The 13,106-nt window shown below is 42.1% G+C and overlaps 1 protein-coding gene across 1 annotated transcript in view; it reads right to left on the reverse strand.

Annotated features, from left to right (window-relative positions):
• Positions 1–5,478: 5,478 nt before the first annotated feature.
• The window catches only part of LOC138753046 (zonadhesin-like), a 113,985-nt gene continuing 106,357 nt past the window's right edge, over positions 5,479–13,106 (reverse strand). Inside the window, 4 exon segments of the mRNA XM_069915639.1 lie at positions 5,479–6,668; positions 7,396–7,486; positions 10,385–10,492; positions 12,126–12,273. Coding sequence (XP_069771740.1) covers positions 6,512–6,668; positions 7,396–7,486; positions 10,385–10,492; positions 12,126–12,273 — 504 coding nt within the window. The 3' untranslated portion in view covers positions 5,479–6,511.

Below are 13,106 nucleotides of genomic sequence, written 5' to 3' on the forward strand. Positions count from 1 at the left end.
GAGAAGCCCGCTCCCACAGGTCAGTGGAAGTCCCGGCTCGGGACTACAAAAATGGCTCGCAGAGCCGAGTAAAAGTGCGCAACCGCGCATGAAAAAAAAACACACTGACAGCTGCGGAGTCCATCTCCACAGCTGAGAGAGACACCTGCAGCACAGCAGCAGGTGCAGAACACAGACAATAACGACAACAAGAAAGAAGAGGGTAAAAAGAAAACAAGGAAACAACAGATGGTCAACCCAAAGGAAGAAGAAGAAGAACAGAAAGAAGTGGAAAAAGAGAAAAGCAAGACAATGGATGTATCTTTTTTTAAAGAATATATGGAATCAGTGAAAGAATGGCAATTACAAGAATTTGATGAGATAAAAAGAATTAAGAATGCAGAAGAAAAAATTAATAAAATGGAAGTGGCCATATCAGAATCTAATAAAAAAGCTAAAGAGGCACATGAGCTGTTAGCTCAGAAGATAGATATAATAGAAAACTATAATAGAAGAAATAATATAAAGATAGTGGGCCTTAAGGAAGATGAAGAAGGCAAGAATATGAGAGAATTTATAAAAGATTGGATCCCCAGGGTCCTGGGAAGACCAGAATTACAGGAAGAAATGGAAATAGAGAGGGCACATAGAACACTAGCCCCGAAACTACAACCGCAGCAAAAACCAAGATCCATTTTAGTAAAATTCTTAAGATATACAACAAGAGAAAATATATTGGAGAAAGCAATGAAGAAAATAAAAGAGGACAAAAAGCCACTGGAATATAAAGGTCAAAAAATATTTTTCTATCCAGACATAAGTTTTGAACTCCTGAAGAAGGAGTTCAATACAGCGAAAACGATCTTATGGAAAAAAGGATACAAGTTTATGTTAAGGTACCCAGCGGTACTTAAAATAATTATTCCAGGGCAACAAAACAGACTATTCTCGGATCCAGAGGAAGCAAGGAAATTTGCAGAACTACAACAAAACAAGCAGAGAGATGAAGACGTAATAAGAGTAAAAATGACCACGATCTATATGTATGTGTGTAAAAGGGTATATGTGTGTATATATATAGTGTGCATACATGAATGTATCCGTATTTAGAGGAAAATATATAGAGTATAGACAAGAATTAATAAGGGAGGGAAATGGAATAGAGGGAATAAGGAAGGAATTAAAAGAGTGACCTTTATTACATATGAAAATTGAAATATTTTCTGGGGGGGGCTGGGTGGGGAGGAGTTACGGTCACTGCAAAATCAGCTGACGTTTGCGAGTGAATTCGCAAATCCAAATGGAGAGGGGAGATGTGGTTGACCGACAAGGGATAAAGGACAACTCAGGAGGGGGAGGGGAGAATGGGGTTAAAGAAGTTTTAAATAGGAGAATAAGGAAAATGTTTGATGTTTTAGAAATGTTGTCTTATAAAATGTTCAAAACAAGAAAGCAGAAATGGATAAGAAGGAAAGGTGATGATGGAGAAACGGAAAGGGAAGGTAAAAGTATAAAATGGCTACACTGAACTATATGACTTTAAATATTAATGGAATACATAACCAAATTAAAAGGAAGAAACTGCTAAATTTACTGAAAAAAAAAATTGATATAGCACTTGTGCAAGAAACACATTTAACTGAATTGGAGCACAAGAAATTAAAGAGAGATTGGGTAGGACACGTAACAGCAGCGTCATATAATTCAAAAGCAAGAGGAGTAGCTATATTAATTAGTAAAGATGTGCCAATTAAAATAGAAGAGGAAATAATAGATCCAGCAGGGAGATATGTAATGATAAAATGTCAGATATATTCGGAGTTTTGGAATCTACTCAATGTATATTCACCTAACGAAGAAGATCAAAAGTTTATGCAAGATATTTTTTTGATGATAGCAGATACGCAAGGGAACATATTAATAGGAGGGGATTTCAACCTGAATTTGGATTCAAATATGGACAAAACTGGGAAAAAAATTAACAGAAAGAACAAAGTAACCAAATTTATAATTAAATCGATGGAAGAAATGCAACTTTTGGATATATGGAGGAAACAACACCCAAATGAAAATGAATATTCATATTACTCGGCTAGACACAAAACATACTCAAGAATAGACCTATTTTTGTTGTCAGCTCGTATGCAAGATAGAGTAAGAAAAACAGAATATAAAGCTAGAATATTATCGGACCATTCACCCTTAATATTGACAATAAAGTTAGAGGACATCCCTCCAAGAATGTATAGATGGAGATTAAACTCCATGTTACTCAAAAGGCAGGATTTTAGAGAATTCATTGAAAGACAAATTAAAATGTATTTTGAAATAAATACGGAATCAGTGAAAGTTAAGTTTATACTATGGGATGCAATGAAAGCGTTCATCAGAGGGCAAATAATAAGTTATGTAACCAAGATGAAGAAGGACTACAATCAGGAAACAGAGCAGCTGGAAAGGGAAATAGTAAATATAGAAAAAAAATTAGCAATGAAGGAAGATACAACTAAAAGAAGAGAATTGGCGGATAAAAAAATAAAATATGAAATACTACAAACATACAAGGTGGAGAAGAACATAATGAAGACAAAACAGAAATATTATGAACTAGGAGAAAAAACGCACAAAATCCTAGCATGGCAGCTTAAGACAGAACAAGCTAAGAAAATGGTATTGGCATCAAGGAAAAAAGACAAACAAATTACATATAATCCAAAAGAAATTAAGGAAAACTTTAGAGAATTCTATGAACAATTATACCAAACTGAAAACGAAGGGAAAGAAGGGAAAATAGATGAATTTCTATCTAAAATTGAACTACCAAAACTACAAATAGAGGAACAAAATAAATTAACAGAACCATTTGAAATAGTAGAAATACAAGAGATAATAAAAAAATTACCAAATAATAAAACACCAGGAGAGGATGGATTTCCAATAGAATTCTACAAAACATTTAAAGACTTATTAATTCCGCCCCTCCTGGATGTAATCAACCAGATTGATGAAACACAAAGCTTACCAGATTCATGTAAAACAGCAATAATTACAGTAATGCTAAAGCAAGGGAAAGATCCACTCGCACCAGCGTCATATAGACCAATATCATTACTTACACAGATTATAAGATAATAGCTAAACTATTAGCAAACAGATTAGCAGAGTATGTACCGAAAATGGTAAATCTAGACCAAACTGGATTTATTAAAAAAAGACGCACAACAGACAATATTTGTAAATTTATTAACTTAATTCATGCAGTAGAAGGGAGTAAAGCGCCAACAGTAGCAGTTGCTTTAGACGCAAAGAAGGCCTTTGACAGAGTAGAATGGAATTATTTATTCAAAGTATTGCAAAACTTCAGTTTACCAGAGAAGTATATTAATTGGATAAAGCATTATATAAGGGACCATTGGCGAAAGTGACAGTAAATGGATATATATCAAAGCAATTTAACTTAAGCAGGTCAACACGGCAGGGATTCCCACTATCACCCTTATTGTTCGCGTTAGCTATAGAACCACTAGCAGAATTGATAAGAACAGAAAATAATATAAAAGGGATAAAAATAAAAGACAAGGAATATAAAATCAGTTTATTTGCGGATGATGTTATAGTATACTTAACAGAACCAGAACTATCAATAAAAGAATTATATAAGAAATTGAAGGAATATGGAGAAGTGTCGAGTTACAAGATTAACGTAAATAAAAGTGAAGCTATGCCTATGAATAATGCGGATTTCTCAAAATTTAAGAAGGAATCACCATTCAGATGGCAAATGCAAGCAATAAGATACCTAGGTATACAAATAAATAAAAATCTCGGCCAACTATATAAACTCAATTATTATCCACTAATGAAAAAATTACAGGACGATTTAGAGCATTGGAAAGATTTACTACTTACACTAATAGGAAGGATAAACTGTATTAAAATGAACATTTTCCCAAGGATATTATACCTATTTCAGGCTTTGCCAATACACTTGAGAGAGAAATTCAAGGAGTTAAAAAAAATAATAAGGAAATTTTTATGGAAAGGGGGGAAACCGAGGATAGCACTAGATAAATTAACAGAATGGTATAAACAAGGAGGCTTACAACTGCCAAACTTTAAAAATTATTATAGAGCCGCACAATTAAGATACCTATCAGATTTTTATCAAACAAGGGAAAAGCCAGATTGGACTAGATTAGAATTAGATAAAATAGGGGAAAAGATACCTGAACACATATTATATAAATAGGATGAAAAACTGGTAAAACATAGAAGTTCTCCAGTATTACATCATCTACTCAATATGTGGAAGAAGATCCATGTAGAAAGGAATAAAACAAATTACCAATTACCAAAACTAATATTGACGCTAAATAAGTTACTCCCTTTTACAATAACCTTTCCTTTAGAGAATGGGAGAAAAAAGGGATTAAAAGAATAGAAAATTGTTTTTCAGGAAATAGATTATTATCCTTTGAACAAATGAAAGATAAATACAATATAACTCAAGATACTGTGCTGGCATATTACCAATTGAGATCCTACTTGAAGGACAAATTAGGAAGCAGTCTGAGTTTACCAGAGGGAAGTAACTTTGAATATGTGATTACAGATACAATGATAATCAAAAGATTTATAACAAATATGTATATTAAACTGCAAGAAAAGGAGAATGAGGAAACAAATGGTAAAACTAAACAAAAATGGGAACAAGATTTAAATATAAAGATAAAAAAGGAAACATGGGAGAAGTTATGTTCTGGAACGATGAGAAATACAATAAATACGAGGTTACGTATGATACAATATAACTGCATACACAGGCTATATATTACACCTCAAAAGTTAAATAAATGGGACCCAACAGTATCTGATAGATGTTTTCGATGTAAAAAAGAAATGGGAACAACAATTCATGCAATCTGGACATGTGAGAAAGTAGAAAAATTTTGGGAAGATCTAAACCAAATATTAAATAAAATTACAGAAAACAATATACCAAAGAATCCAGAGATCTTCCTCCTAAGTAACATAAAAAACAAAGAATTTGGAATTGATTTGGATGATGCACAAAAAAGATTTGTTAAGATAGCTCTAGCCGTAGCAAAAAAATGTATTATGTCAACCTGGAAATAGGAAGATAATTTGAAAATACAACAATGGTATATAGAAATGAATAAATGTATTCCATTAGAAAAAAATAACATATAGTTTAAGAAATAATATTGAAATATTTGAACAAATATGGGAGCCTTACATGAAACACAATAGAGAAAACCTACCGGGGATATTCACTACCTAAATTAATGAAAGGAGAAGGAAATGAAAAGAATTGACTCAGTGGAATTTCTTGTTTATTTTTATTGAATGACAACATTGTTTGACTGGTTTAATGTATCCTAGATTTTGTACTTTAAATGGCCGGGGGGGGGGGGGGGGGAGTAGGAAGGGTGGGATGGGAGGTGGGAGGGGGAGGGGGAGAAAATGGCACTGTATATATTTGAAAAGGAAAAAGTATGTATCATGGTTAATGTGGTTTATGGTGTAAAAAATAAAAAATAAAAAATAAAAAAAAACACTCTGTGATGGAGAGAGAGTGCAGAGCACCAAGTTCCTCAGAGTTCACTTTGCCAATGACCCATCATGGACACTCACTTGTCAAGAAGGCACAAGAACTGCACTTCCTGAGAAGACTGAAGCAGGTGAGGCTAGTGGCCACTATCATGCCAACCTTCTACAGGAGCTCTATCGAGAGCGTCCTGGCCGGCTGCATCACAGTGGGGTACTGTGGCTGCAGAGAAATGGATCGGAGGTCAATCCACAGGACCATAAGAGCGGCAGAGAGGATCACTGGGGTTTTCCTCATCCCCATCAATGTGATCTACCGGGATAGTTGCCTGAAAAGGCACATAAAATAATTGAGGATCCCTTCCACCTCGCACACAGCGTCTTTCAGCTGCTCCCATCGGGGAAGAAGTGCAGGAGGATCATAACCAGCACCACCAGGCTGAGGAACAACTTCTTCCCACGGGCAGTGTGAATGTTGAACAACCAAAGGAACTGCTCACATTGACTGTCCGAGACTCTCGTATTCACAAATCAACATTTATTTACTTGTATAAATGAATACTTGTCTTGCATATGTATTGGTTGTTATCAGGTTGTGTGTTTTGCACTGAAGACTGGAAAACGCTGTTTTGTCAGGTTGTACTTGTACAATCAGATGACAGTTAACTTGACTTGTCCCTTCAAGAACTCTTCCTGGCAACTTTTTCAAGGTGGAGAGGATCTTTGTTTGCCTTGCTCTGCTAGGCTGAGAGTTCAATCCCTCTCCGCTCTTTGGCTGAAAGCTTTATTCTTCACAGGAAGAAACAGAACAAAAATGGACCAGGATTTTGTTCACACTGACTACACAAGAGTATGAGGAGGCAGCCTGCAGTAACATTGTCCTGTTGAAGATGGGCATGCAGATTTGATTGGGTAATTTGGCATCTGTGATCATTGATCTTGTAATAATTAAAATAAATAGAGTTCAATCTCTGTCATCATGGCAGCTTGTACCGGTATCTGGGTTAACCAGTCCACCACCACTCACACCTTGGTTGAGTTGCCAGTGATGGATGGGGTCTCCATTGTCGATGATGGAGTAAATATCACTCAGGCTCTCACTTTCCTTCATTCTTCTATTCCTATTCACAAAACAAAAAGGCAATTAAAATTATTGGAAACAGTCTTAGCTGTCTGTACAGTCCACCTTCGACATAATAAGGGCATTACTCTTAAATGTGGGATCAGTGTGGGGATTGATAGAGGGCTGTGGGGAGAGACCTGGGCAGTGAGATCAGTGGGGACCAATACAGGGCTGTGGGGAGAGAGTGGAGAAGTGGGATCAGTGTGGCGACCGATACAGGGCTGTGAGGAGAGAGTGGGCAGTGGGATCAGTGTGGGGGACTGATACAGGCCTGTGGGGAGAGAGTGGAGCAGAGGGATCAGTGAGGACCAATACAGGGCTGTGGGGAGAGAGTGGGATCAGTGTGGGGACAGATACAAGGCTGTGGGGAGAGAGCAGGGCAGTGGGATCAGTGTGGGTGACTGATACAGGGCTGTGAGGAAAGAGTGGGGCAGAGGGATCAGTGTGGTGACCGATACAGGGCTGTGGGGAGAGAGCGGGGCAGTGGAATCAGTGTGGCGACCGATACAGGGCTGTGGGGAGACAGTAGAAGAGGTATTTAGTTGACCAATATCTGCAGATTTTGTGTTTTCTTGGATTAAACTTTGCTGTCTTTAAGCTACAATCTTTGATCTTGCTCTGAACTCATTATAATGAGAATGGACAGAGTTGAGATGGTGCATCCGCTGCCCAATTAGCCTTACATTAGTGTATGTTTGCAGCAGTGAAATCCTGTTAAAATTTACCTGGAGCAACAGCAGTAAATGATCACTGCTCCAATGATGAGGAGAACGAAGACGATCACCGTGACTGCAATAACGATGACGATGGTGTTATCTGGGAAGAGGTGAAGGAAAATCTGTCAGCCTGCCACAGTGCCAGGCATTCCCATCACCTGGAATTAGCAGTTCTTGTTCTCTTCCCTCCTCCCCCTCTCTCTCTCTTACTCCCCCCTCCCCACATCGACGTGATCTACTGGGATCTTCGTCTGAAGAGGGCGAGTAAAATCGTTGAGGACACCTTCCACCCCACACACAGCACCTCCTGTCGGGGAAGAGATACAGGAGGATCGGAGTCAGAACACCTTCTTCCCACAGGCTGAACGACCAAAGGAACTGCTCACATTGACCCTCCAAGATTCCCATATTCACAAAACATAATTTTTTATTGTATATATGAATACTGTCTTGCAGATGTGTTGTTTCTCTGTATGTGTGCTATGTCTGGCTGTGTGTCTGCATGTTTTGCATGAGGACTGGAGGACGTCTGTCAATCAGATGACAATAAACTTGACTGTTTCCAGCCACGAGTAACTGGGGTGGTGGTGGAGGCTGGAACATTAGGGGCATTAGGACAGGTACGTGGATGAAAGAAAAATAGAGGGTTACAGGGTAGGAAGGGTTTACTTTTATTTTGGTAGGAATATATGGGTGGGCACAACATTGTGGGCTGAAGGGACTGCTGTTAATTTCTACGATGTTCCAAGTCATCCCATTAGTAGAATGGCTCTGCTTTTATGACCAAATTGATGCCAATTTTCTAACCGCACTGCACTCAATTTAATAACAAGATGGAATATTGGATTTGTTGCATTGATTTTGACCATTCAGCCCATATGCCTTTGCTAACCCTTTAAAAGATCGATCCAATTCATCCCACTGCTATTGCTATTTTCCCTAGAGTCCAGCACAACAATTCAAGCACATTAATTCTGTTTGAAGGTCGTTGAATTTCCTTCCACTTCCACTAGAACTGAGTTATGGGGAAAGGTGAAACAGATTAGGACTTTATTCCCTGGAGTGTAGAAGAATGAGGGGTGATTTGATCATCCCACTGAAGTCGGATGAGATAGAAATCAGAGGGCATGGGTTAAGGGTGAGAGGGGAAATGTTTAGGGGGAACTTCTTCACACAGAGAGTGGTGGGGGTGTGGAAGGAGCTCCATAGCCAAGAAAACCCAGCCGCGCCTCTACTTCCTGTGAAGGCTGAGGGAAGTCCATCTCCCACCCTCATTCCATTCTGCAGAGGATGAATCGAGGGCATCCTGTGCAACTGCATCACTGCCTGGTTTGGAAGCTGTACCACCTCAGACTGCAAAACCCTGCAGAGGACAGCGGAGTCAGCGGGAAGGATCATTGGGGGCTCCCTTCCTACCATGAAGGACATTTACAACACTCGATGCAAGCACATTCTCCTCTACACAGGTAGAACTTAAAAGATCGTAACAAGTCTCTGCTTTTAAAAACAGATTCTTTCTGCAGGGTGAGCAGAAATCTGCACCTTCTGCTTCTCAACCCTCTCGCATCCTTCACCCTGCGGGAGGGACTTGAAGGCTCAAACGCCGTCCGTGGTTAGAAACGGTTGGTCAACGTTTTGAGACAGGAGCCTTTATCAAGACGAAACATATGGGATCCTGAGCTGAAACGTTGAGTGCTCCTCTTTCCCCACGGGCGCTGCCTGACCAACTGAGTTCTGGCCCCTGACCAACTGAGTTCTGGCCCCCCCCCCACCCCCCGCAGCTCGCTGTGGGCTCTACGAAGGCACAACTTCAGGATTTAAAACGGAGATGCGGAGGAATTTCTTCAGCCCGAGGTTGGTGAACCTCTGGGATTTGCTACCACGGGCAGCTGTGGGGGCCAGGTCGTTGTGTGTAATTAAGACAGAGCTTGATAGGTGTCTGAATCACCTATCAAGATAATGGGACGAATAAAAATGAGAGGGGATCTTCCAGAAAGATATAAAATTATGAAAGATGAGGTAGGTAAGTTGTTCCCATGGGTGGGGGAGACCGGAACTAGGGGACATCGCCTCAAGATCCAGGGGAGTATATTTAGGATGGAGATAAGGAGGAACTGCTTTTCCCAGGGAGGGGGGGGTGGAATCTGTGGAAGTCGCTGCCCATTGAAGCAGTGGAGGCGACCTCAGTAAATATATTTAAGACGAGGTTGAGTAGATTTTTACATCGTCGGGGAATTGAGGGATATGGGAAAAGGCGGGTGGGTGGAGATGAGCCCATCATCAGAACAGCCGTATTCTTGTCAAATGGTGGAGTAGGCTCGACAAGCCGAATGGCTGACTCCTGCTGCTATATCTTATGGTCACATGATTCCACCATCAGCAGCTTTGCGGCTCCTCCTGCATCCTTTATCGGCTGCCCCACTGGATGTGAAAGGTGCTATGTAAATGCAAGGTCTTTGTCTCTTTCCTGTCAGAACACTTCAGGATTTAGCATCGCCCAGTTCCGCAAAAAATGCCGGGGATGCTTAGCAGGTCAGGGAGCATCTTGGTGGTGGGGTGGGGGGGGGGGGGGTGGTGGGGGAAAACAGAGTGACCTTGAAGCAACTGGCTCACCCACTGACGTCTTCCACCATTTTCTGCTTTTATTTCCAATTTCCAGATCTTTTATAATTGTGGAATTTAAGACGACATTGATAGAAACAGGCCTTTCATCCCTTCTAGTCTGTGCTGAACTATTTTTCTGTCTAGTCCCACTGACCTGGACCCAGTCCATAACCCTCCCATCCATGGACCTGTCCAAATTGTTAAATGTTAAAATTGAGCCCGTATTCACCAGTTCAGTTCGTTCCACACTCTCTGTGTTCCCTCTAAACATTTCCCCTTTCACCCTTAATCCATGACCTCTGGTTTGTATCTCACCGACCCTCAGTGGGAAAAGCCGACCTACATTTACTCTGTCTACGCCCCTCATCATTTTGTAAGATGGCAGGAAACTTACCTTCGCAGTACGTCCCCCTGTATAAGGGGGGACACACACATTTAATCCCATTTTCAGTCTCTTTACATTCACCGCCATTCTGACAAGGTGCATCCTGACAATTAGGCTCTGTTGAGAAACACATCCAGTTATCGATGATTAAGTAACTCGGTTGTCAGATGTGAATGGGAACGTTTCCCGTGTTACACACCGCACACACATTCCTTTCCATCTCTCCACACACATCCATCCCCCACACATTATACACCCAAACACACCCACACACTCATATACACACACACCAATCACATAAGCAAACCCCAACACACATCACCTCATACACACCGACACACCACACTCACACACACACAAACATCCACATCTGCCACCCACACACACACACACAGAGACACACCTCTCACCCTGGTCACAGAGCTTCCACAGCTCTGCCCCCAGGTTAAAGGACATTGTCATTGTCACTGTCACTCGCTCCCAGCTGACCCCCTTGCTCCCAGCTGACCTCTCTCTGTAATTCCAAACGTTTGTCTCAACTCGTTTTACCACGTACGAGATGTCGACCTGGTCAGGTAGCAAAACAAACTCTCTCAATGGCTCTGAGCCTTGGGGGAGGGGGGGAGAAAGTTTCCTGAGGGTGAGGGTCTCAGGGCTGAGGGTCCCAGGGTTGGGTGGGGGTGTCCTGGGGCTGAGGGTCCCAAGGGGAGGTCCAGGGGTGGGAAATGAGGGTCCAAGGGGGGGGTTGAGGGTGTCCTGGGGTTGGGTGGGGGACTGGTCCCCTGGAGCTGAGGGTCCGGGGGTGGGTGAGGGTGTCATGGGGCTGGGCGTCCCGGGGCTGAAGGTTCCCTAATCTCGCAACCACCTTTCAGCAAAGGCAGATGCCAATGAGGATCTCCTCCACCGATTCAGTGATCAAGGCAGGTGAGGGATACACCATGAAGATCTAGACACGGAACCTGGGACCACACTCGGCCTGATCTCTGTCCGCCAGACTTTTTGGAGTCTTGCCCTGCCCAGAGCAAGTGCCTCAAGGCAGCAGAGAGACAGCTGCCCCCACGATTCCCCCCCCCCCCCCCCCCCCCAATTCTACAATGGATAAACGCCTCAACACCAAGTCAGCACCATTGGACAATCTCTGACATGGAAAGAGGTTACCAGAAAATTATGGAAGGTTGTTGTGAAAGCCTCTGCAAGGAAATGGATCATCTCTGCTGAATGGAGGAACATCTTGTATTTGGCATATCTAACCGGACGGCACTAATATTAACCTCTCCAATTTCTGTTAACCCCCATCCCTGTTTTCTTGACTGCTTTATCCATCTGACCCCCTTCCTGCAGCTCCCCACCCCTTTTCCTCCAAACAGACAGCATCTATCTCAGACCTCTGTAAAATGTACAACAGGGTAACAGGTCCTTCTGGCCCAAGGGTCCATGCCACCCAATTAACCTACACCTGGTTCATTTCAAACAGTGGGAGGAAACCGGAGTCCCTCTGGGGAAAACCCACACAGATACGATGAAAACGTACAAACTCCTGCCAGACAGCATGGGATTCACTGGCACTGTAACCACTAAGCTAACTGTGATGCTCTCCTTAACAACTTTCTCTTCTTCCCCACTCCCTCCTGTATCCACCTCTGAACTACGAGGTCTTTGCACCGTTCATAGCTCTCTGCAGTCTCCATGGCTGTAGAGAGAGTTGGAAGGTCAGGCAGGGCATTTTAATGTTCAGAAGGAGGATTGTTACCGTAAACAATTTTGACACATGTCTTTTTGAAGTTGTTTACGCTGCATGTTGTGTTCTCAGGGCAGCTCATAGCCAAACACTGAAGAGTATCTGTGGCAGAACAGTGGCAATCCTCTGTGCAGTCATCAGTGAGAAACCTTTCTCCAACCTGCAGAGCAATTGGAACACAAACAACATGACAGAACTTTGCGTTGAACTGAAAGGAAGTGGTCTGGATAGAGCAGAGCAGTCATTTTCAACGGGGGGGGGGGGGGGGGGGGGAGGGGTCACATGCCCACCCCCTCTCCTCTCGGTGGGGGTGGGGGGAGAACAGCCCATAAGGGGACCATGGACTGATAGCATAAAAAATAATTTTATGTAGTCAGAAGGAGAGAATCTGGGGAACTAACCATGGAACCAAGCAGAAAATCTGCATCTTCATTATAGAGAACACAAGGTGGTGGACTCAGCCCAGGACATCGTGGGCAAAACCCTTGCCACCATCTACAGGGAATGCTGCTGTCATTAAGGATTCACTCCACCCAGCACACGCTCTGTTCTCGCTGCTGCCATCAGGAATGAGGTATTAGTGCCACAAGACTCACACCACCAGGTTCAGGAACAGCTGCTCCCCCTCCACCACCAGACTCCTCAACAACAAACTCAATCAGGGACTCGTTTAAGGACTCTTACTTGAGCACTTTATTGAATACTGAATGTTTATTTTCTATAATTGCACAGTTCTTCCTTTATTTACATCTCTCTCTTCTGTACACTGATCTTTTCTTGAGTTCAGCTTTCTGCCTGGCCCGCAGGGAGAAGAATCTCGGGATTGTATGTGATGTCATGTATGTATCTGACAATAAACCTGAACTTTGAACTTTGTCGGCTGTCATCTTGAATCTTAAGGTGAGAGGGGGAAAGATTTAAAAAGGGACTTGCGGGGTAGTTATTCCACACTGAGAGTGCTGGGTGTGTGGAATGGGCAGCCAGATGGAGGGG

The sequence above is a fragment of the Narcine bancroftii genome, chromosome 2, assembly GCF_036971445.1.
Source record: "Narcine bancroftii isolate sNarBan1 chromosome 2, sNarBan1.hap1, whole genome shotgun sequence".
In the NCBI taxonomy this organism is placed as follows: Eukaryota; Metazoa; Chordata; class Chondrichthyes; order Torpediniformes; family Narcinidae; genus Narcine; species Narcine bancroftii.